The sequence below is a fragment of the Chiloscyllium plagiosum genome, chromosome 16 (assembly GCF_004010195.1).
Source record: "Chiloscyllium plagiosum isolate BGI_BamShark_2017 chromosome 16, ASM401019v2, whole genome shotgun sequence".
Lineage (NCBI taxonomy): Eukaryota > Metazoa > Chordata > Chondrichthyes > Orectolobiformes > Hemiscylliidae > Chiloscyllium > Chiloscyllium plagiosum.
The window spans coordinates 52460485-52484122 of NC_057725.1; the positions used below are offsets into that span (position 1 = coordinate 52460485).

The 23638-nt window shown below is 40.6% G+C and overlaps 1 protein-coding gene and 1 long non-coding RNA gene across 5 annotated transcripts in view; one reads left to right on the forward strand and one right to left on the reverse strand.

The window, feature by feature from the left end:
• Nucleotides 1-23638, forward strand: part of LOC122557915 — a 98094-nt gene that overhangs the window by 67876 nt on the left and 6580 nt on the right. The window contains exon 2 of the long non-coding RNA XR_006313973.1: nt 14625-14680. This is a non-coding gene — a long non-coding RNA (uncharacterized LOC122557915). The remainder of the gene's footprint in view (nt 1-14624; nt 14681-23638) is intronic.
• cars1 (cysteinyl-tRNA synthetase 1) overlaps nt 1-23638 on the reverse strand; it is a 205681-nt gene that overhangs the window by 44283 nt on the left and 137760 nt on the right. For all 4 annotated transcript variants that reach the window (XM_043706117.1, XM_043706116.1, XM_043706118.1 and 1 more), the window contains 8 exons: nt 21799-21887; nt 20553-20649; nt 16953-17051; nt 15279-15428; nt 10716-10856; nt 9310-9398; nt 6477-6598; nt 1284-1396 (listed from right to left, as the gene is read on the reverse strand). In XM_043706117.1, coding sequence (XP_043562052.1) covers nt 1284-1396; nt 6477-6598; nt 9310-9398; nt 10716-10856; nt 15279-15428; nt 16953-17051; nt 20553-20649; nt 21799-21887 — 900 coding nt within the window. The remainder of the gene's footprint in view (nt 1-1283; nt 1397-6476; nt 6599-9309; nt 9399-10715; nt 10857-15278; nt 15429-16952; nt 17052-20552; nt 20650-21798; nt 21888-23638) is intronic.

Consider the following 23638-nt stretch of genomic DNA (forward strand, 5'->3'; position numbering starts at 1 on the left):
CACGCTAGCTTTCAGAGCGCTGCTCCTTCATCAGGTGGTAATGCACCTGATGAAGGAGCGGCGCTCTGAAAGCCAGTGTGCTTCCAATTAAACTTGTTGGACTATAACCTGGTGTTGTGTGATTTTTAACTTTGTACACCCCAGTCCAACACTGGCATCTCCAAATCATAGTAGCATAAGTAGTCATGGAGCCTTTATGCTAACAGCTGCAAGGTTCCTTTAACTTCTCATGTATTTTGAATGATGGGCATTGGCCTGTCTGGCTGGTCTTTGGAGGCCTGCTTTCTGCTCCAGAAACGCAAATGAAAAGGTAGGTGCTTGCACAGCAGATAGATTTTAATGCACAGAAATGTGAATTGATATATTTTGTTAAGAAGAAACAGCAGCAATATGAATTTCTTTGTACAATTTTAAAATTGAGTACAGTACAGAGAACTTGGATGCTGTACAAAAGAAACATTTGAAGGTGACAGAACAAGTTGAGAAAGCTTTGCAGAAACTTGAGGACACATTGGTTAGGTTTTATCTGGAGTAATGTGTTCTTTTTAAGGGTATCAAAATTGTTCAGTGATGTCAAGGTCTTGACAAGAATATGGAAGCTATTTATTGGAGCTTGCAGCAAGGGACTAGGAACTTTAATTATGTGGAGCAAAAATTTAAAAGTATATTCAATGCAGAAACTTCAAACCAGAAACTCATTTGATAGAATAATTGAAGATAAACTGTTTCCAATGACAGAATGATTGGTAACCAGAGGACACAGATTAAGTCAATAGGCAAAAAGACTGAAGACAAAGAATCTTTTGATGCAATGATCTGGTTGCAATGCTGAAAAAACTAGCAAGCAGGTTCACAGCAATTTTTGAATGAAACTGGGTAAATATTTGAAGGGATAATTTACAGGGCTGTGGGAAAGAGCAGGATAGTGGGATTAATTGGAGAGCGCTTTGGATAGAAAACACAATGCGCTCGATGACACTTTACTATGTTGTATTACTTTGTGTGCTAATCCTGGACAACTGTACTGAAACAGTTATAGAGGAGATGTGAAATGGACAGTACTATAACGTTTGGTGACATATTCTAGTCGGCTTTCCAGACCTGAACTGCGTGGACTGTTAGTCACCACACATGGGGTGGATTATTTGAAATGGCCTTAGAATTTAAATTCCTTTGTTAACGGAACTTTATTTTTAAAAATGTGGTTGGATTCTGCCATTCCATGTCTATCTCAACAATGTAACTGAGCAATGAAGGGTGCAGGATTGATGCTTTCTCCTCACCTTTCCCCAGGGCGAATCCCAAGATGGTTCTCCAGGCTTGGAGGCTTTCCACAGTGCAAAATCATTGGGAGAGTGCTTCTCACTTAGTCGATCAGCTGAAATACTAAGGTCACCTAAGAAGTCAAGAATATTTTCCCATCACATCCATTAGAAAGCAATTTGAATGGCTTCATTTTTTCCAAGTGTACTCCCCCATTCGCTACAAGTTGCTGACTTTTTTTGGAGTGGAGTTCCAAGTATGTTGCTTGGTTTTTAACAACCTCGGCAAATCGACCTATACATTATGTGTGAGCCATTTACCTGCAAGGCATCACAGGCAACAATCCTTTCCACTAACCTTGGACAGAACAAGTTTCCTGAAGGAATCATAGCACAGCAACTAACAGCTGGAGCGCTGGTTGATTTTTCTCCTTAGCCTGGAGACACTGAAATCATAATCCTAGTTGAGATTGCTTAACCCAGTCCGCACCACTAAGGCATCGGAGCAGCAGTAGGCCATTTACCCCTTTGAGTCCTCCTCCACCATATGATGAGATTGTGACTGATCCAATAATCCTCAACACTATTTTCCTGCTTTTACCAGAACCCAGACTCCCTCACTGAGTAAAAAAAAATTCTCGATTTCTGCCTTGAATATACTTAATGACCCAGCCTCAACAGCCCTCTGTGGTAAAGAATTTCTCAGATTAACCATCCTCAGAGAGATATTCCTCCTCGTGGGTCTTAAATGTGTGACCACTCATTCTGAGATTATGCTCTCTAGTCCTCAACTCTCATATTGGGGAAAACAACCTTTCCACATTTACCTTGTCAAATCATCTAAGAATCTTGTACATGTTTCCGTGCAGTATGACTATGTCAGTAAGATCACCTCTCATTTGATATTTCAATAAGAGCAGTCCAATCAACTCAACCTCTCCTCATAAAACAGTACCTCCATACCTGGTATGAGCCTAGTGAATCTTCTTTGGACTGCCTCTAATGCCAATATGTTTTTCCATGGATAATGGGCTCAAAACTATTCACAGTATTCCACCTGTGGTCTGGCTAGTACCTTGTATAGTTTTAGACAATCTCTATCTTTTTATACTCCATTCCCTTTGCCTTATGCATTACCTACTGAACCCGGATGGTAGCTTTTCATGATGCGTGGACCAGGACTCCCAAATCCCTCTGTTTTATAGCTTTCTGCAGTCTTTCTCCATTTAAACAACATTCAGCTCCTCTATTCTTCATGCCAAATACAAAGCTTCACATATCCCCATTTTATATTCCATGTGCCAATGCTTTTGCCCACTCACTGTGCCTGTCTATGTTCCCTTGCAGACTGTGTCATCCTCACTGTTTGTCTTTCAACCTATTTTTATGTCAGCCACAAACTTAGCTACAGTACACTCACTTTCTACATCCAAATCATTAATACATATTGTAAGCAATTGTGGCTCCAGAATTTTCTGTGGCACACTACTGGCTACAGTTTACCATCCTGAAAATGTCCCCTTTTTCCCAACTCTGTTTTATATTAGTTAACCAATCCTCTATCCATGCTAATATTCTACCTCCAGGGCTATGGGCTCTTACCTTAAGTAGCCAAATGCAAGGTACCTTATCAAACGCTTTCTCAAAATCCACATATATTACATTCACTGCTTCCCCTTTATCCAAACTGTTTGTTACTTCTTCGAAGAATTCTAGTAATTTTATTAGGCATGATTGACCCTTCATGAAGACACCAAGGAGCAGGAGAATCGACGTTTCGGGCATGAGCCCTTCTTCATGCCTGAAATGTCGATTCTCCTGCTCCTTGGATGCTGCCTGACCTGCTGCGCTTTTCCAGCAAAACATTTTCAGTTCTGATCTCCAGCATCTGCAGTGTTCACTTTCTCCTTCATGAAGACATGCTAACTCTACTAGATCATATTTATGAACGGTCTGCTATTATAGCCTTTATAAAGAGGCTCTAACATCTTCCTGATAAGCTTCCTGGCCTATAGCTTTTGGTTTTGTATCTTCTTCACTTTTTAAATACATGAAGAATCTGAAAGACTCTCAGGCACAATGAATTCTGCACTTACTCAGTGAATCACTGAAAACCAAGTCTTTCTTAAGACAAGGTTTGAAAACTGAAGCAGGATACAAAAACCACTGCAGTTTGTGTACCCAGAATTGTAAAATCACTTTAACATAGAACAATACAGCACAGAATAGGCCCTTTGGCTCTCGATGTTGCACTGACCTGCGAACTAATCTAAGACCATCACCTTACACTATCCCATCATCCATATGCTTATCCAAAAATTGTTTAAATGCCCCTAATGTGGCTGAGGTAACTACACTGGCAGGCAGGGCCTTCCACTCCCTTATCACTTTCTGAGTAAAAAGCCTGCCTCTGACATCTGTCTTAAATTTATCACCCCTCAATTTGCAGCTATGGCCCCTCGTACAAGCAGATGTCATTATCCTAGGAAAAAGACTTTCACTGTCCACCCTATCTAATCCTCTGATCATCTTGTATGTCTCTATTAAATCCCCTCTTAGCCTTCTTCTCTCCAATGAGAACAGACCCAAGTCCCTCAGCCTTTCCTCGTAAGACCTTCGTTCTAGACCAGGCAACATCCTGGTAAATCTCCTCTACACCTTTTCCAATGCTTCCACATCCTTCCTGTAATGTGGCAGCCAAAACTGCACACAATACTCCAAGCAAGGTCGCACTAGTGTTTTGTACAGTTGCAGCATGACATCACAGCTCCAGAAGTCAATCCCTCTACTAATAAAACCAAACCACCATATGCCTTCTTATCAGCACTATCAACCTGGGTGGGAACTTTCAGGGAACTATGTACATGGACACCAAGATCCCTCTGCACATCCATACTACCAAGAATCTTTCCATTGACCCAGTATTCTGCCTTCCTATTATTCTTCCCAAAGTGAATCACTTCACATTTATCTATACTGAATTCCATTTTGCCATCTTTCAGCCTAATTCTGCAGTTTATCCAAGTCTCCCTGCAACCTGCAACATTCATCCACACTGTCCACCACTCCACCGACTTTAGTATCGTCTGCAAACTTACTAACCCATCCACCTATGCCTGCATCCAAGTCGTTTATAAAAATGACAAACAGCAGTGGTCCCAAAACATATCCTTGTGGCACACCACTATTAATCAGACTCCAGGCTGAATATTTTCCATCAACCATCACTAGTTGCATTCTTACAGAAAGCCAGTTTCTAATCCAAACCGCTAAATCATCCTCAATCCCATGCCTCTGCATTTTCTCCAAAAGCCTACCATGTGGAAGCTGAACAAAGGCTTTACTGAAGTCCATGTAAATCACGTCAACTGCCCTACCCTCATCCACACGGTCACCTTCTCAAAAAACTCAATGAGGTTTCTGAGACATGACCTGCTCTTGATTAATCCATGTTGACTATTTCCAATCAAATTGTTGCTTGCTAGATGATTATAAATCCTACTCTTATAATCCTTTCCAAAACTTTTCCTATAACAGACGTAAGGCTCACTGGTCTATAATTACCTGGGTCATCTCTATTGCCCTTCTTGAACAAGGGCACAACATTTGCAATCCTCCAGTCCTCAGGTATTAAACCTGTAGACAATGACGACTCAAAGATCAAGGCCAAAGGCTCAGCCATCTCCTCCCTAGCTTCTCAGAAAATTCTTGGAAAAATCCCATCAGGCCCAGTGGTCTTATCTACTTTCATACCTTCTAGAATTGATTTACAAACCTCAATCCTTTCAAGTCTAATAGCCCATAACTCAGTCTTCTCCCCTACAATATTGTCCTTTTCCTGAGTGAAAACAGATGAGAAATACTCATATAGCACCTCTCTGATCTCCACAGGGTCCACACACAACTTAGCACTTCTGTCTTTGACAGGCCCAATTCCTACCCTAGTCATCCTTTTATTCCTCACATATCTATAGAAAGCTTGATGGTTCTCCTTTATTCTACCTGCTAAAGACTGTTCATGTCCCCTCCTTGCTCTTCTTAACTCGCTCTTTAAATCATTCCTAGCTACTCTGTAACTCTCCATTGCCTCATCTGAACCATCACGCCTCAACGTCACATAAGCCTCCCTCTACCGCTTAACAAGAGAAAAAATTTATTTAGTAAACCACGGTTCCCTTACATTATCACTTCCTCCCTGCCTGTTAGGGACATATCTATCAAAGACATGCAATATCTGTTCCTTAAACCAGCTCCACATTTCGATTGTCCCCATTCCCTGCATTTTGCTGCCCCATTCTATGCCTCCTAAGTCTTGCCTAATCGCATTATAATTGCCCTTCCCCCATCTAGAACTCCTGCCCTGTGGCATGTACCTATCCCTTTCCATCACTAAACTAAACGTAACCGAACTGTGGTCACTCCAACTCCTTAAATTCCATCTTTTCCCAACTTTCATTTTCCATTCAAACTCAAAAACCTTTTTATCAAACAATATAATGTATTTTCATCTCCATTTTCCTGTGAAAGCCAAGAAACACTAGCGCCAATTTTGTTCTGCTATTGATTAGAACTGTAAGTCCCCAAATCCTAAATGAGCTCAGTCACGTTAGCAATCAGATTTCCTGTTATGCTGACTTTCCAGGTAATTCAGCAATTTTTTATGTCTTTTCCTCAGTTCTTAGTCCTAATTCTTACACGTGTTCATTCAGAATTGTATTTTCTGACTGCTGCCAAGGAACAATACACAACAGACCATCTTTAATGATTCATTGCTGCCTTTACGCTAGAAAAGGCTTTAAGGAAAAAAAAACCTTAATTCCAACAATGAAATCAGTCAGTCTCAAAACTATATAAAATTTTGTTAGCAAAAATAAAAAATGCATTGAATTGAAAAATGATTGTATTTTAAAAAACAATTCATTGATTATGAAGCACTTGGGGATTCTGAGAGGATTTAAAAAGCACGTAATACAACAAACCTCTTTCCTTCTAGCTTCAACTTAACCTCAATAGACTTACAGCTTGCTGTTATGTTTATAAGAATTATGGAAGCTTCTTACCATAGGTTTGTTCAAGCATCTGGAATTATCTTTGTGACTCCAAAGATTTTTAAATTTCACACAGTGCCAAGATTTTTCCTTGAAATATGAAAGGATCTGTGAACATTTATGCACCAATTGACCGAACAAATGTACCTTTGGTTAGAACTCTCACCTTCTCCTTCATGCAGTGCTTTCTGGTCTCCGACAGCCTCAGGCACCAATTTGGCATATGAATGCTTCTCACTGCTGTCAAATTTCACCGTGTCAAAATATACCGAACCGTTGGAGACATATCTGTGGGAGCATACACCATACAAATTATTAGGCACGAGAAAGGTAATGTTACTTTTCCCCAGGAGCTGATGCCCCCAAGACTGTATAATAACTCCTCAGTACAACCTACTCAAGCATAGTTCTCATCAGAAGTCCTACACCACATCTTTCCATTCCAAATGTCTTACCCTACACATGTGTATTGTCCTCCTAAGGTCTTTGTTTGGATAAATATCCCTCTTTCCCTTGTGCAATCTTTGTATTGGACAACTCATTATCCTTATGATTTGAATGCTCTGATTCTTCCACCATCAAGATTCCAATCAACACACGTTACAAATCAATTATTTCACCCACAGACATAGATTCTCATCAGTATGTGTGGCCAAGCAAACTCAGATCTTCAACAGCCAGGCCAATTTTCACTATTATCCCAGCTTATCTGCTCCTTCAATTTTTTTCTCCTTCCCCAACTTTCAGTGAGAAAAGAATCCTTCACTATATCCAGCTCCCTTACCAGCTCTAACCTCTCTGCAGCCAACAAAAATAATTTTGTAGATAATTTTGTACTGTGACTCATCTTTTTCTTGTTTTCTTGATGAGCATCTCCCCTATTTGCACCATCTTTTTCCATAAGCTCTCCTCCACTGTCAACTTACGTGCACTGTTGCATCCAATAATGTCCTCATTCTCCTATACAATGCTACAATGGTTGCAGCATGTCTGGTGGAAATTGATAACTTTTAATGCCGGATACTGCATATAGTGAAAACAACAGGTTGGTACACCAAGATCCCACTTCTACTTCTCAGTGGTGATAATTAGCAGTCCTTTTCCCTGTTGTTTGACAGATTACTGGACTACTATAGCACCTAACCATCTCTGCTGCCATCCTGACTTTGGATGTCATTGTTCACTCTGCGTTTGGCAACAAACTGAGCTTCACTGCATGCTTTTACCCAGCATTTATCATTGGGTGGCTCCTACTTCAACAAAAGTTGAAGCATCAGCCATTGCACACACCTCACTGGGTCCAGAACTATGTTACTGAAGTTAGCAAACAATTGTGATCTGGAAAAGAAAGACAACGTTTGTATAATGCCTATGCAAATATTATTCCCAGCTTTCACAGCCTTTTCAACTTTCTGACAAGCTTAACATTACATTGAGTATCTTATTATGTATATCCATTAATCTTCTGTAGCCCACCTCCAAAGTGTTCACCCAAGTTCTTTGCAGCCAAACTGGTGTGTAACCCCATGTTCTGGTAAACTGACACCTGCTGTATCTTCATTTTCTGTTCTGGTTGCAAGCCACTTATATCCGGGGTCTCACCAAGAATGGATCTTGCCTCTAGTCTATCCACTAAATTTCATGTAGCATCAAAACTTAAGCTGGTGAATGCAGCAATGGATGTTCCACTGATAGTGAGCACCATCTCGTTCATGGCACGACGGACATGTAACCATTCCTAATCCCTACCAGTTAGATTCTTCTGCCTCCCATTTGGCATCACCTTGCTCTGTATCATGTGTGGAATTGTATCAACTACTGCATTGCCATTTGAGTGTTACAGCTGCCATAATAGGAGCAAGATGGGGAATCAGTGGTTAGCACTGCTGTCTCACAGCACCAAGGACCCAGGTTTGATTTCAGCCTCCGGTGTCTGTCTATGTGGAGTTTGCACATTCTCCCTGTGTCTGTCTGGGTTTCCCCCAGGTTTTCCCCTTGTCCAAAGATGTGTAGGTCAGGTAAATTGGCGATGCTAAATTGCCCATAGTATCCAGGATGTTCAGGCTAGGTGGATTAGCCATGAGAAATGCAGGGTTGCAGGGATAGGGTAGGTGGGCGGGGGATGTCCGAGTGGGACGCTCTTCAGAAGGTTGGTGTAGACATGATAGACCAAATGGCCTGCTTCAACAGTGTAGGGATTCTATAGTTTTAAGTGAATAGTTGGTAACATATGCAGCGTGGCAGATGAGAGAGTGAGACTTGCTGCAATATTAAATACATGTGTGTGTGTGTGTATATATATAGTAAATATCCTCAATCTCTGCTTTTCTCTGATGGTAATTTCTGTTGAACCACACATACCCTTGATCTTTCTTAAAGCACATTGCCTGAAATTGAATACAATACTCTCTGTTCCTGCACATCCTTTAGAATTAAACTGTTTAGTTTATGGAACCTCCCCTCATATTTCCTATTAAAACGTTTGCGTTAAACTTTCTCCACCATATGCCCATCTACGACACCTGCCTATATCCTCCTGATGTCAGTTAGTATTCCTCTCATTGTCTACTACATTTACATTTGTATCATTTGCATATTTCAAAATTACAGCCTGTTCCCTCGATTCTGACTCATTGAAACAGGATGAAAAGAATTTCTCCAAATTCACTCCTTTATTCACTACCTCGGCCTGACTCCAAATGGAAAAGCACCTTGGGCTTTTTGTTCCGCAATGTAATCATAAATACATTTGAAAAGATCTATTTTAACAATATTATATCTTCTTCTTCACTATTTATCCAATCTGCTTTTGTAAACAGTTTTGTTTGCCTATGTAATGGTTCAAGTTCAATTCACTGTTTTACAGAAAGATGCAAATATGGACTGAATAAAGGTTGTCATCAAACTGTACCTACAATCACTTTTATTATTAGGTTTTATACATCATATACACATACATATAGAAGGTACTGTGTTAGCTGTCAGTGACAAATACGTACCCATAACCATTATCAACCACCTGCTTAACAAACTGCACAATCTCAGGAACATATTCACTCACTCGAGTTAAAACATCTGCAGGCAAAACCTATAGACAAACAAAAAAACTTAGAAAGTACTGTACTGCATGATGCATGAGGAGTAGAGTATCTGTAACTTGAGCTTTAGAATAGAGTGAAAGGAAAACATTATACCATGGGCATGAGGAGCAGGGTATTCCAGAACAGATACTGTACAGCACTTACAGTGGTCATAGGGGTCCAAAAGGGATAGTAGAAGGAAACGTTACCAAAGTGAAGATAAAATAGAATAAATCAATCTATTATATATAAATCAAATTTGAATATTTTAAAACACAGTGTAAAAATATAATTCCATAAATCCCAAAGTACCCCAATCACTGTACATGTACAGACAAAACTGACTACTCTATCACCTTACAGAGTTGGACTGCGGCTTCTATCCCAGTCTTGAGAATTGGATTGCTTCTTCCTAGAGCCATCATACAATGGAGCTTAATCTTTCTCAGCTTCAAATCACCCTTCAGCATTTAACTAACACTTCTGGTGCTGAACTCTTAGTAAACTCCTTATACCAAGGTAATCTATTTTTACTAATTCTAAACTATTTTCTCACTTTTTCAGGAGCAACTGCTTCCATATCCAGCTCTAAGCAAGAACCTTGCAGAACTGCCCAGACTGAAACACAAAAAACCCTTTCTTCCAAGTTATGGTTGACTGACCTAATCCAAAGAAGAATTAAAAAGAACAATTCCTGACCTTCTAAATTGAAGCCTCATACATGACTGTTTACTTTATTCACCGGTGAAATCTTCCCAATATAAACAAATGAATTATTAATCTCTGGGAAGTACTTCTCTCACACTGCTTTAAAATAAATCACCATGGCTACACAAATACTTGCAGGTTAATCATTAGACACACAGAAACCCATATGCCACTCGTTCACATTCAAAAATCCAAACTCAAAAACGTGATATTAAAATATACATAAATCACAGACCTTACATTAAACCTTTAATAAAATAAAACATCCCAAAACACTTCACAGCAACATTATAAAACAAATATAGCACACAGGATGAAATTAGATCTGATAACCAACCACATGGTCAAAAAGATTGGTTGTAACATGTGTCTTCAAGGGGGAAAGTGGGGTAGGGTCAGAAAAGGGTGTGGGAATGGCATTTCAATCCTTGGGGTTAGACAATTGAGTGGTTTGACATCTGACAGTTACATAGCGACAATGAATGATTTGAGACTTGTCCATTGTGATAAAGTATTGATTGATTTTTAAACCGGCTTTCGATTAAAGAACAATATATCCTAATGTCCGAAGTAAATTGTAACAATTTACCACTACTAAAATAATTATAATTACTTACATTAAGTGCATCCATGTCTTTGTGATATTCTCCCTCCCAGTACTTGGGAAGAGTAGAAAAGATGGAATTGTCAGTCACCTGACTACCAAATTGAACATCCAGCCAATCAGACAACATATCCTTTGAATCATCCAACAGCAACTGTAAAAGAATACGATTAGACAATCATGATAGTTAAGCAAAACTGCATGATTATGCATAACATACAAATCAATACAGACTGCACTGTTATGGTAGAAGGCAAAAGTCATATTGTACTTTCGGTATAGTTCTGGTTATCTTCAAGTTTGAAGACAACACAAAACCAAGTGGCAAAAGCTATGTCCTTATAATAGCTGGGTTGTGCAGTGTACAGGAGACAATCATGAATTTAGAAACATGCTCCAGTGAGCATTATAGGTATCCTCAATGCTGAATGACTCATTCTGTTGAACTGTTGTTTCAGAACGCAGATAGTTTGCTCCACAACACTGTGGTGAAAGTGTAGCTCTTTTCGTATGCAAACTGCAGTTGAATTGTGGAGGAGTGTCATGTAGTACATGTAGAGAGGACACACTGATCAGTAAGCAACTTCCTATTGCAGTGATTTAAATATGGTATGATTAGATGACTGGTCTGGGACAAAAGAATCAAGGTTGCTGTCAAGGAATTGAGCAAAATGATGCTTTGCAGATGTCTGGGTCCCACCTATATATGAAACAAGTGGTGTCTGATGTTGTTTCAGTATCTCTCTTTGTTAACCTGTGACATGTGCAAAGTCATGTTGTCTCTCCCCCTTCCCTCGAGAACCTCTGCCACCTCCCTGATACACAGTGAACTGCAAAATGTTGCAATGTCACTGGTTCCTGGTCAAAAGCATGCAGAGGCATAGAATTGAGGACCAAGGTGATCTTCACAATTACTGGTAACAAGCTCCTTAACCTTTTGTGGCTGCAGGTCGGGTTGAAGAATACATAGCTCATGGTACACGTCCTTAGAGAGAGAGAGAGAGAGAGAGACAGAGAGACAGACAGAAATGGGCAGAGACAGAGAGAGACACTATACAAAAACAGAAATTGTCAGAAAAGCTCATCAGGTCTGGCAGCATGTGTGAAGAGAAATCAGTGTTAACGGTTCAGGTCCAGTGACCATTCTTTAGAACTGATGGTAACTAGGAAAAAGTTACCTTTTATGCAGAAGATAGGGTTGGGATAGGGATGGAGTAAACGACTGGTGGAGATAATGCTCAAAGAGAGAGAACGTTGGATAGACAAAGGAATAAGTAACAGGGAGAAAGTGAGGACTGCGGATGCTGGAGAACAGAGTCAAAGAGATTGGTGTTGGAAAAGCACTGCCGGTCAGGCAGCATCCGAGGAGCAGGAGAATGTCAGCCTAGGAGAATGAATAGCTACTAATGGGGACTAATAGTGGCTGACAACGGGTACTGTGTAATCACAGACCACGTGATGACAATACCTGGTGTATGGGGGCTGAGATGAGGACATGGGAGGGTGTGCCTCAAGCCTTAAATTGTTGAACTTGATACTGAAATGGGGGAGTTTGGAAGTGAAGGAGACGAGGACCAGGGTGTCCCGGAGGGAACGGTCCCTATGGAAGGCTGACAAGGGAGGGAAAGGCAATATGTATCTGATGATGGCATCTCACTGAGAATGACTGAAATGGCAGCTAATGTTTCTCTAGATGTGGATGCTGTACACATGGCAGGTGAGGTTGAGGGGAGCCTGTCAGTATTGTAGGAGGGAAGTTGAGGGTGTTGAGGGCTGAAGTGCAAGAGATGGGTCACACTCAACTGAAAGCCTGTCAACTATGATGCTGGGCATCCTTGTTTGAGGATGAAGGTGGACATTTCAGAAGCCCCATTGTTGAAGTTGGAATAATCAGAACAGATGCAATGGAGACGTAGGAGGGAGAATGGAATCTAGGTAAATGGAATCTCTTTAGTGTGAACATAGGAGGTATAGTTAGTAAGGTTGCAGATGAGACCCAAAATTGGAGGCTTAGTGGACGGCAAAGAAGGTTACCTCAGATTACAATGGGATCTTGATCAGATGGGTCAATGGACCAAGGTGTGTGAGATGGAGTTTAATTTAGATAAATGTGAGGTGCTGCGAAAAGACCTTGGAGTGCAGGTTCGTAGTTCCATGAAAATGGAGTCGCAAGTAGATAGGATAGTGAAGAAGACATTTGGTATGCTTTCCTTTATTGGTCAGAGTATTGAGTATAGGAGTGACAAAGTCATGTTGCAGTTGTACAGTACATTGGTTAGGCCATTTTTGGAATATTATGTGCAATTCTGGTCTCCCTCCTATAGGAAAGGTGTTGTGAAACTTGAAAGGGTTCAAAAAAGATTTACAAGGATGTTGCCCGAGTTGGATGGTTTGAGCTGTAGGAAGAGGCTGAATAGGCAGGCGATGTTTTCCCTGGAGCATTGCAGGGGACCTTACAGAGGTTTATAAAATTATGACAGACATGGATTGGGTAAATAGACAAGGTCTTTTCCCTGGTTTGGGGGAGTCTAGAACTAGAGGGCATAGGTTTAGGGTCAAAGGGGAAATATTTAAAAGGGACCTAAGGGGCAACTTTTTCACGCCAAGGCTGGTGCACGTATGGAATGAGCTGCCAGAAGTGATGGAGGAGGCTGGTACATTTACAACATTTAAAAGACATCTGGATGGGTATATGAATAAGAAGGGTTGAGAGGGCCCTTTGCTAGGCCAAGTGCTAGCAAATGGGACTAGATTAATATAGGATATCTGGTTGGCATGATTGAATTGGACTGAAGGGTCTGTTTCCATGCAATACATCTCTATGAGCCTCTGTATAGTCAAGGTAATGGTGGGAATCAATCAGTTCATAGTGGTTATTGGTGGCCAGCTTCTCCCTGGAAATGGAAACAGATGTCGAGGAAGAGAAGGGAGGAGTCAAAGAAGGGCTAGGTGAAGGTGGGAGTGGGGTGGAAATTGGAAGCAAAATTGATAAACGTTTGCAATTCTGGACAAGACAGGGAAGCAGCACTGATGGTATCATTGATATGCCAGTGTAAGAGTTCTGGGTGGGGGCCAGAAAAAGACTGGAACAAAGAATATTCCAAATACCCCACAAAGACACAAGCATAACTGGGATCCATGTAGGTCCCCCTGGCCACCCATTTGACCTGAAGAAAGTGAGAGGAGTTAGAAGAGCAGTTGTTCAGGGTGAGGACAAACTCGGCCACATGGATAAGGATGGTGTAGAAGGGGATGGTTCAGGCCTTTTTATCAGGAGCGAGTGGAGAGCCCTGATACCATCTGGACGTGTCAAGAGACTGTATGTCCATCGTAAAGGGAAGGCGGTTGGAATTTGCAAACTGGAAACTCTGAAACAGATGCAAAGCATCAAAGGAATCAGGAATGTAAATAGGAAGGGGTTGGACAAGGGAAGAATAAAAATCGAGTCAAGGTAAGGAGAGATGAGTTTTATGGGGCAGGAGCAGGCAGAAACAGAGTGCACGGGCAGTTCTGTTTATAGATTTTGGGAAGGAGGTAGAAGCAGGGTGTACTGGATTGGGAGACTATAAGCTTGGAAGCAGTTGGGTGGGTGGGGGGAAACCAGATGAAATGAGGTTAGTGACCACAATGGACATAATGACCTGATATTCCAAGGCAGGGTCATTGTAGGAGGAGGTATCTGAGAGCTGGTGCTCAGCCTCTGCAATGTTGAGTTCAGTCCACCAGATAGTAACAGTACCACCCTGGTCAGTAGGCTTAATTACAAAGTCCAAGTTGGATCTGAGAGCACGAAGTGCAGGAGGCTTATGGGGAGATAAGTTGGAATGGGTGAGGAGGGGGCGGGGGCAGAGAAATTAAGAAACAGAGAAGATATGCTTTCCATCAGCATGCTGTAGATATTTTGTTCTCTATGTCATTCTAGGTACTTATGGATGCAGCAACCTTTGTTTTAACCAGAACCTGAGGCCCTCTTCATATGTAAGTTACATACCTCAAACACAAAAAGTTTGGTATATTATCACTCTATTAGAGTAGTCAGTTCAGGGTGTGAAGGCTCTCTGCTAGTAACTTCTATTTAAGTCAATAAGTGACATATGCTGGAAATAAAGTGAAACAGTGATGTTATACCCCTGCATTACATTGCTATTACTTACTGTGTATATTTACATTGATTATATGGGCCTCTTGATCAACCAGAATATTTGGACAACTGGCACATTCCTGGTCCTGTAGGCATTGGTTTAGAAAAGAAATTGCTGTTGCTATGCAAAATGTCCTTAACTCAAACAATTATTGGTGCCGTTCAGTCTACCTAGCAGCTATTTCTGATTTTTCAATCATTCCTTTTCTATTCTCAACATATTAGTAAACTGTGAACCTTGACCTTAACAGAGTTGTCTAAATGTAGAAACATATGTGAATCAAGTTTATGAATAATAAAGGGCCTAAGTGGTGTTGAGGCTCTGAAGTCATTAAATCTGCCTCATCCACTAGCTTAATTTAACAATTCACTATTCTACTCTGTGTCTCAACTTTCAAACAATGACAAATAATCATCTCCTTGGTTGTGCCATACCTTAGCCCGTTTGGTAATCTCCCCGTTGGAAAGTGCTTGTTGCATCGCCTCTTCCAGGGATTTCAGGGATGACTCAACTGCTTGGTTGACTTTCTGCAGCATCTGCTTCTTGTCTGGGTCAGTGGTTTCAGCAAATTTCACAGAGAAAGACTAGAATATGGGAAGCAAGGATATAAGTAACAATTTAAAGCAGGATATGATTTTAATTATCATGTCATCAACAATAGATAAAGTACAACAAAAATCAGATTTTTGGTGTCTGTCTCTAATCCCATTCCAAAGAAGTAAAAAAAAACAAATCATGTATTCATCCAGGTAATAGGTGACAGCTCTGGGAGTTATAGATTATTTATTTGTTATAGTATTAGTATTGTTAAGATGGGATTTGGACATGGCAAATAAAGCACAATCTGGATTAGTGGTGCTGGAAGAGCACAGCAGTTCAGGCAGCATCCGTGGAGCAGTAAAATCACAATGTCTTATTTTCCCAGTCACTCTTCTTCTACCCCAACTTGATCCAAATGACCTGGTATATCCTGTCTAAACTTCCCAACTCCCATCAAAGAACTAAGCCACCATCAAAATTGGATTGAACCTGTATCTGCCACAGCCACTTCATAAATTGATGAACTTGTGCAACTGGAATCAGAGTTCCACACTTTTAAACAATTTAGTGTTCACAAATTGTCACGAGAGGTGAGCCAATATGTTAAAATAAAGGTTAAAAGGAATATCTGAATGTTGGAACTGAGCTACATAATATGACAACATCTCATGCAGGTAAAATTAAACACTCTTCAAGCTTACAAGTGCTTGATTATTTGTCTTAACTGGGAGTTCTGCTGAGATTGTGCACAATCTTGTGCTGAAACAAGGTCAGAAATATCTAATAAAGACAGTGTGTAACAAAGTCAAATAGACCAGCATTTAATCCTGCGTAACCTAATCTCACGTAGGATAGCTGAAGGGTTGACATTAATCTCAGCCTCCTTGGCTAGCAAATATTGAAAATAAAACTAGTTCCTGAAGACTACCCAATGACCAGAGTCAGGAACTGTGTACTTTTGTACCTTGAAGAGCAGGATTGGAATCAACTGTTTCGCCAGAGTGGAATATTTTGATGGCGATCACTGTTTAAATTTACAAGAGTATAAAGCAGTACGAAAATAAGGTGGACTAAGTGCAACAGAGTGTAAGCAACATCGTGAAACAGGGAATCAGCACATTGAGAGGAGGTGGAAACAAAAAAGAGAACTGAAATGATCTGAGAGAGAGCGTTGTTGAATCATCAATGTGGTTCACAATCTTGACACGAGGTGATAAAGAGCGCACAAAAATCTTTCTTTCTTTCTTTCTCATTTGGTGAAGAAGTTGGACAAAACAAATCAGTTAATTCTGCCTTGCAACCAACACCAAAGAGAGTAAAGAGTTAAATACAACTTTGTCTGATATTCCTTTGATCTGATAGTGTGCTCTCACTGAGATTCACAGACAACATCAACAGGGATATAACAAAAAGGAAAAATCTGGGGAAGAACATGGTTTCGTAGTATTGTAAATATTGTAAAAAGGTTAAATTATGGTGTGATGTACCTCAGTAACCAGGTTTAAAAAAAAGTATGGGGCAATCATTTTTCGGTATAGAATGTAGAAGCAACTTCAATATTATGGTACCTTCAGAGCCTCACTGATGTCCTGTAGAAGTTGTATAGGAGGCAAAGTTTTCTCTTTGTACTGTTCAAATAGGTGATTCTGTCGAGCTCGCTTGATAATCTGTGCGAAAAAAAACCAGCTTCTACATCAGTAAAGCAGCATAATGGAGAGAAAGTGAGTACAAACCACATACAAGTTCAGGAGAGAATATATCACCACACCATTGACCAGGAGAGACAGACATAAATCCAGCACAATATTATTCCAATGTACTATGGGAGCAGTAACCAACCAACAAAGTATAATTTGCAATCACACTTATAGTACAGTTGAAACTCTAATATTTTTGGGAATATGAAGCTTTAAAGTAATTTCCTGAAAGACATCAGAAAATCTTGCATTTCGACCTGCACATGGAAGGATATGAAGAGACTGGCAATAAACTTCATCTAACATCTGTATAGATACTTAAGAGGAGACAGAAAAAAATACATGCTAAAATTCACGAATGAATATTTTACACTGACTGTAAAAGTATCAAGTTCTCACAGTGACATTAATTATCCCAATTACATAGATAGCCACTAGGGATTCAAATCAGAAGACAGAAAGTACACATTCAGACAAGGCAAGCTGTTTGTTTCTTTATATTTCATTAGTGGATGTGAGTAATTTGTTTCCCATCTCCTATTACCTCTGTGAAGGTGATGATGGGCTACCTTTTTAAATACAGCAATCCATATGGTGTAGGCACACGTGCGCACACACACACAGACACAATTGTTAGGAAGTTCCAGGCCTTTGAACAGACATTTTGACTTGAATCTTACAGAATCTACAAGAAAAATCAACTAATCCCCATGCAGGATATTCTACTTAATGCAACTGTAATAAACTTACAAGTGAAGGAATAAATATACAATTCCAAGTCAAGATAGTGTATGGCTTAAAAGGGAAGTGTCGGATATAGATCTTCAAAAAGACAGTGAGGAGTTGAAGACTGCCCATTAGTTAATAGGTGAAATAGCACAACAGCAATCATGCCTCCATACCGTCATGGGAACACGAGGAAAACCAGAACTGCTACATTCCAAAAATCCGTAAATTCTGCACGGAGCCCAAAGAGAAGTTTCAAACAACCTTTTTCCTACTTGAGGTACCCTCCTTCAGACAGTATAATGATACATCTCAAACAGTTCTCTGGCATGTGGAATCCTCCTAACAGTGCTTTGTCTTTAGATTTGGTGCACAGCTTAAATAGAGTCAATCATTACAGGTCTATTGAATCATGCCAAAGAATTGCCCAAGACACTGCATGTAAGCAATTTTATTCAACTAATTCATGCCAGTGTATGTGCTCCTGTCATGCTAAATGAAGATGTCATATTCTTAACTTTTAAGATATGAAATTTATGCAATGTATACTTTTATGTTTTGGAATGTACTTCTAGATATTTTATGAATAAAGAATATTTTTGTCAAAAAAGTCTGTGAAATGCCTTTTTACCCCTTTCCCTTGAGTTGTATATCTCAACAGAATATATTTTATAAATACTAAGTTTATTACAATTATATGATTCTACATGGGGATTAGTTAAGTTTTCATACAAATTCTCTAAGATTCAAATCAAAATACCTTGCAATGTACTATTTATCTTTTTACAATTTATTGAATAAAGGTTATTATAGATTCATAGAAATGTACAGCATGGAAACAGACCCTTCAGTCCAACTCATCCATGCTCACCAAATATTCTACATTAATCGAGTCCCATTTGCCAGCACCTAGCCTCTATCACTCTAAACCCTTCCTATTCATATACCTACCCAGGTGTTTTAAATGTTGTAATTATACCAGCCTCCAGCACCTCCTCTGGCAGCTCATTCCGTACATGCACCAGCCTCTGTGTGAAAAAAGTGCTTTCTAGTTTTGGATTCCCCTACCCTGGGGAAAAGATCTTGACTACCCTTTCCATGCCACTCATGATTTTATAAATCTCTATAAGGTCACTCCTCATTCTCCAACACGCCAAGGAAAATAACCACAGCCTTTCCCTATAGCTCAAACCCTCCAATTCTAACAACATCCTTGTAAATCTTTTCTGAACCAATGGGGCGGCACGGTGGTGCAATGGTTAGCACTGCTGCCTCACTGCACCAGGGACTCAGGTTCAATTTCCACAATGGGTGACTGTCTGTTTGGACATTCCCCCTATGTCTGCGTGGGTTTGTATCCAGGTGCTGCGGTTTCCTTCCACAATCCAAAATGAGCAGGTCAGGTGAATTGGCCATGCTAAATTACCCATAGTGTTAGATGCCTCAGTCAGGGATAAATATAGGGAAGGGGACTGGGTCTGGGTGAGTTACTCTTCGGGAGGTCGGTGTGGACTTGTTGGGCTGAAGGGCCTGTTTCCATACTGTAGGGAATCTAATCTAATGTGAACGATTTAAAGTTTCACAACATCATTCCAGTAGCAGGGAGACCAGGATCACAGTATTCCAAAAGTGGCCTAATCAATGTCCTGTACAGCTGCAAAGATTACCTGCCAACCCCTTTCCTCATTGCACTGACCAAAAGGCAAGCGTATCAAACAACTTCTTTACTACTCTGTCTACTTGTGACTCCACTCTCAAGGAACTATGAATTTGTACTCCGAGGTCTCTTTGTTCAGCAACACTCCCCAGGACCTTACTATAAAGTCTATAAGTCCTTCCTTGCTTTGCCTTTCCAAAATGCAGCAACTCACATTTATCTAAATTAACGTGGGCGGCATGGTGGCACAGTGGTTAGCACTGCTGCCTCACAGCGCCTGAGACCTGGGTTCAATTCCTGCCTCAGGCGACTGACTGTGTGGAGTTTGCATGTTCTCCCCGTGTCTGCGTGGGTTTCCTCCGGGTGCTCCGGTTTCCTCCCACAGTCCAAAGATGTGCAGGTTAGGTGAATTGGCCATACTAAATTGCCCGTAGTATTAGGTAAGGGGTAAATGTAGGGGTATGGGTGGGTTTCGCTTCGGCGGGTCGGTGTGGACTTGTTGGGCCGAAGGGCCTGTTTCCACACTGTAATGTAATGTAATGTAATGTAATCTAATCTAATCTAAACTCCATCTGCCACTCCTCTGCCTATCAGCCCATCTGATCAAATTGTACTGTGGACCCATTGTACTGTGAGGTAATCTTTTTCACTGTCCACTATACCAACAATTTTGGTGTCATCTACAACCTAGAAAAAAAAGAATCCTGCCTGAACAACCAGTCAATCTATGTTCCATACCTTATTTTGTGAAAGCAATTAATTTAATTTTACACCTTTTTTTATCTATTCACTTCATCCTTAACATTTGCTATTGTTTAAAGTTAGCAATATATAACAAGTATGCAGAATATAGCATCTGAAGGAAAATATCTATAATTTAGTATAGTGGAATGAGTGAGCTATTCTGTGAGTACGGCACTGCTGGGGCATATTGAACTATCGTGTCATTGTGGATAGAAAACATGATTGTTGGCAAATTGAGAGTCAGTCAGAATAAAGTACAGAAAATGTTTCTTTGATAAAGTCCAATTAGGATTCAAGTTAATGTTAATCAGCAGATACTAACAGAAGTGTTAACTTAGTCTTACCTTGTCATCTACATCTGTGATGTTCATACAGTAGAATACATCATATTTGAAGTAATTCATCAGAATCCGTCGCAGAATGTCAAAGGAGATGTAAGACCTGCAAATGTCAGCAAGAAATAGCTTAGCCTATTTAGACCTGAAACGACAAGTCATAGGCTTTTGTTGGTGTCAGACATAGCATCACCTGTGAAGTTACAACAACCTGGGCAACATCACAGGGTTGGAGGATTACCAAAGATGGCCACTTTTAAAAATAAAAGACCCCTTACCTAATGCAGGCATTGCAAACAAACTTCATCCTTTTCTTGAAAAGCCCAGCAGGTCAGGCAGCATCCGAGGAGCAGGAGAATCAACATTTCGAGCATTAGCCCTTCATCCTCATTCCTGATGAAGAGCTTATGACCAAAATGTCAATCCTCCTGCTCCTCGGCCTGACCTGTTGTGTTTTTCCAGCAGCACAACAGATCTCCACCATCTGCAGTCCTCACTTTCTCCTCCTTCATCCTTTCCTTACATAAATATCCACATGCACTCCACTCTTCAGCAAGAGCCACTGGACATCAGTTAGGAATCCTGGCTGATGGCATCAAAAGCAACTATAAAATAAATCTATCACAATCTCAGATCAACTAATGTAGCTACTGAGCAGACAGTGAATCAGGGGTTTCATTATTCTGTATGTTTCAATGTCCAAAAGGTCATATATTTACCAAAACACCTCAAAATAAATGGCACTGACAGATGTCCATGACTTGACACAGGCTATTAACAAAACATGATGGCATGCCATGTCGGGTCACATCTGGTTGGTTAAATTTGCCCTGGACCATGCCAAGATAACAATGGTAGTTATGCCAAAAATCATAGCAATATAGTGGATGGATCAAGAGTAACAAGATGACATCTGTGTCTCTCTGTGCACATTTCTATTTACTACCACAGAATGTTTAAACCTGTGCACTGTTCAGTATAACAGTGAACAGTGATGCAGGACCCTTTTCAAACAAAACACAATGGATAGTCTCCAATAGCAGGCATTACAACCAAACTTGATCTTACCTCTGTGTAAATGCCCACTCTAATTGCATTCCAAGAGGAGTCACAGGTAAGCAATCAGGAGCTGGAATTCTGTCATCTATCACCCCAGCTCATACAACAGTAATAGTGGATTGATAGTAGAAGAGCTTATGCAAGAATGAAAGAATTAGCTGAAGAAGCAGTGAAATGATTTCACATGACAGATTACCTGGCATGTCCCATGTGTGAAGCATCATAAACAGTGGGCCCACAGCAGTACCATAACACACGTTTCCCATTCTGGGGACGAAATATCTCCTGTCAGAGGGAAATACATGTTGAGATTTAGAAATACAAGTATTGTTGTCAACAATTTTTGGACCAGCATGTTAACACAGAATTAAACTAAATTTTAATTTTGGCTGAGTTACTTCGACTAGGACAACACACCCATCCTAGGACAAGCCAAACAGAGACACGCACGAGACTTCCTAGAAGCATGGCATTCCAACCAGAACTCTATCAACAAACACATTGTCTTGGGCCCCGTTTAACACCCTCTGAGAAAAAGAACAGGAAATGACATCACCAACCCAAAGAAATGCAAACATATAAATAGAAAGCAGGAATCATCAGCAGTGCTTCGTCCAGAGGCTCACTGAGGACGTTACCTAGTATGGTGACGAAACGTCTGTAAAAGAACCTTCCAGCTCAGCAAGCAAAACTACATCCAGAACCTCAACCTGAGCTACAAACCTTCTCAAAATTCAATAACTTATTTTGTTCACTGGGTGCAGCCCTTACTCACTGAAACATCTTTCTTCTCCACCCTCCCTGCTACCTGGAGTTTTGCACCAGATGTCGGGGAGCTGGCGTGCAAACTCAGCAAAAAATGATGATGGATTATGGGAATCAAATCTTAAAACTTTAAAAAACATTAATTGGCATGTGAGAGAAGCAGCTTTATGGGGGAGGGGGTGCACAAATCCCAGGGCCAAGTTCTCAGTCCCAATCCTCTCCTCAATAAAAAGGATCTCAACTCTGTTCAAACCTTTTTGCCTTTACCAAGCAATGAATGTGTCTTTTACATTGATATGAACTGAACAGCAATGAGCATATGATATGCTTCATCTAATTACAATTTCCAATTTTAATATGATATGGAGGTGCTGGTGTTGGACTGGGGTGAACAAGGTCAGAAGTCACATGACACCAGGTTATAGTTACATTTATTTAAAATCACATTTAACATCCTTCCTCAGATGACGGAGAAGCACAGCTCCGAAAACTTGTGATTTCAAATAAACCTGTTGAACTATAACCTGGTGTCATGTAATCTGAACCAGTTTTAATATGGGTACAGTTATAAGCAGTTGAAACTTTATTGCTGGAACAGCACAGCAGGTCAGGCAGCATCCAGGGAACAGGAGATTCGACGTTTCGGGCACAGGCCCTTCTTCAGGAAGGGCCTGTGCCCGAAACGTCGAATCTCCTGTTCCCTGGATGCTGCCTGACCTGCTGTGCTGTTCCAGCAATAAAGTTTCAACTTTGATCTCCAGCATCTGCAGACCTCACTTTCTCCTACAGTTATAAGCACAAAATGATAACAGAACTGAATATGTAGAGATATTAACTGGGATCCACCATAACTGATAATCCAAATTGGACTATCATTATACAATATTCTTGTGAAAAACAAAATCGCATTTACAACAAGTTCTCCAAGCAATATTGATATGCATATTTTCTGCTATTGCTGGTAGCCTGCTTGACTGTGAACAATTTAGCCCCAGACCCGACCATCCTCCACCCCACTTATCTCCTCTAAGATTAAGTCCCTGCACCCAGCCACCAGGCCCTGTGAAGCTGTCACCAGACTTCTGCTCTATCCCTTATCCAGTGTCAGCACACAATGGAGATGGCACAAAGGAAATAGCCAACCACAGGCAGATGCTTTGGGTTGGGCAGGAGTACAGCAATTACTGGGTGTGTGGCCTCTGCTACACCCAATCACAGCAGTCAGATTGGTGGCCGATTCAACAGCAAAGAGTGGAGTTGTCGCATCCCTC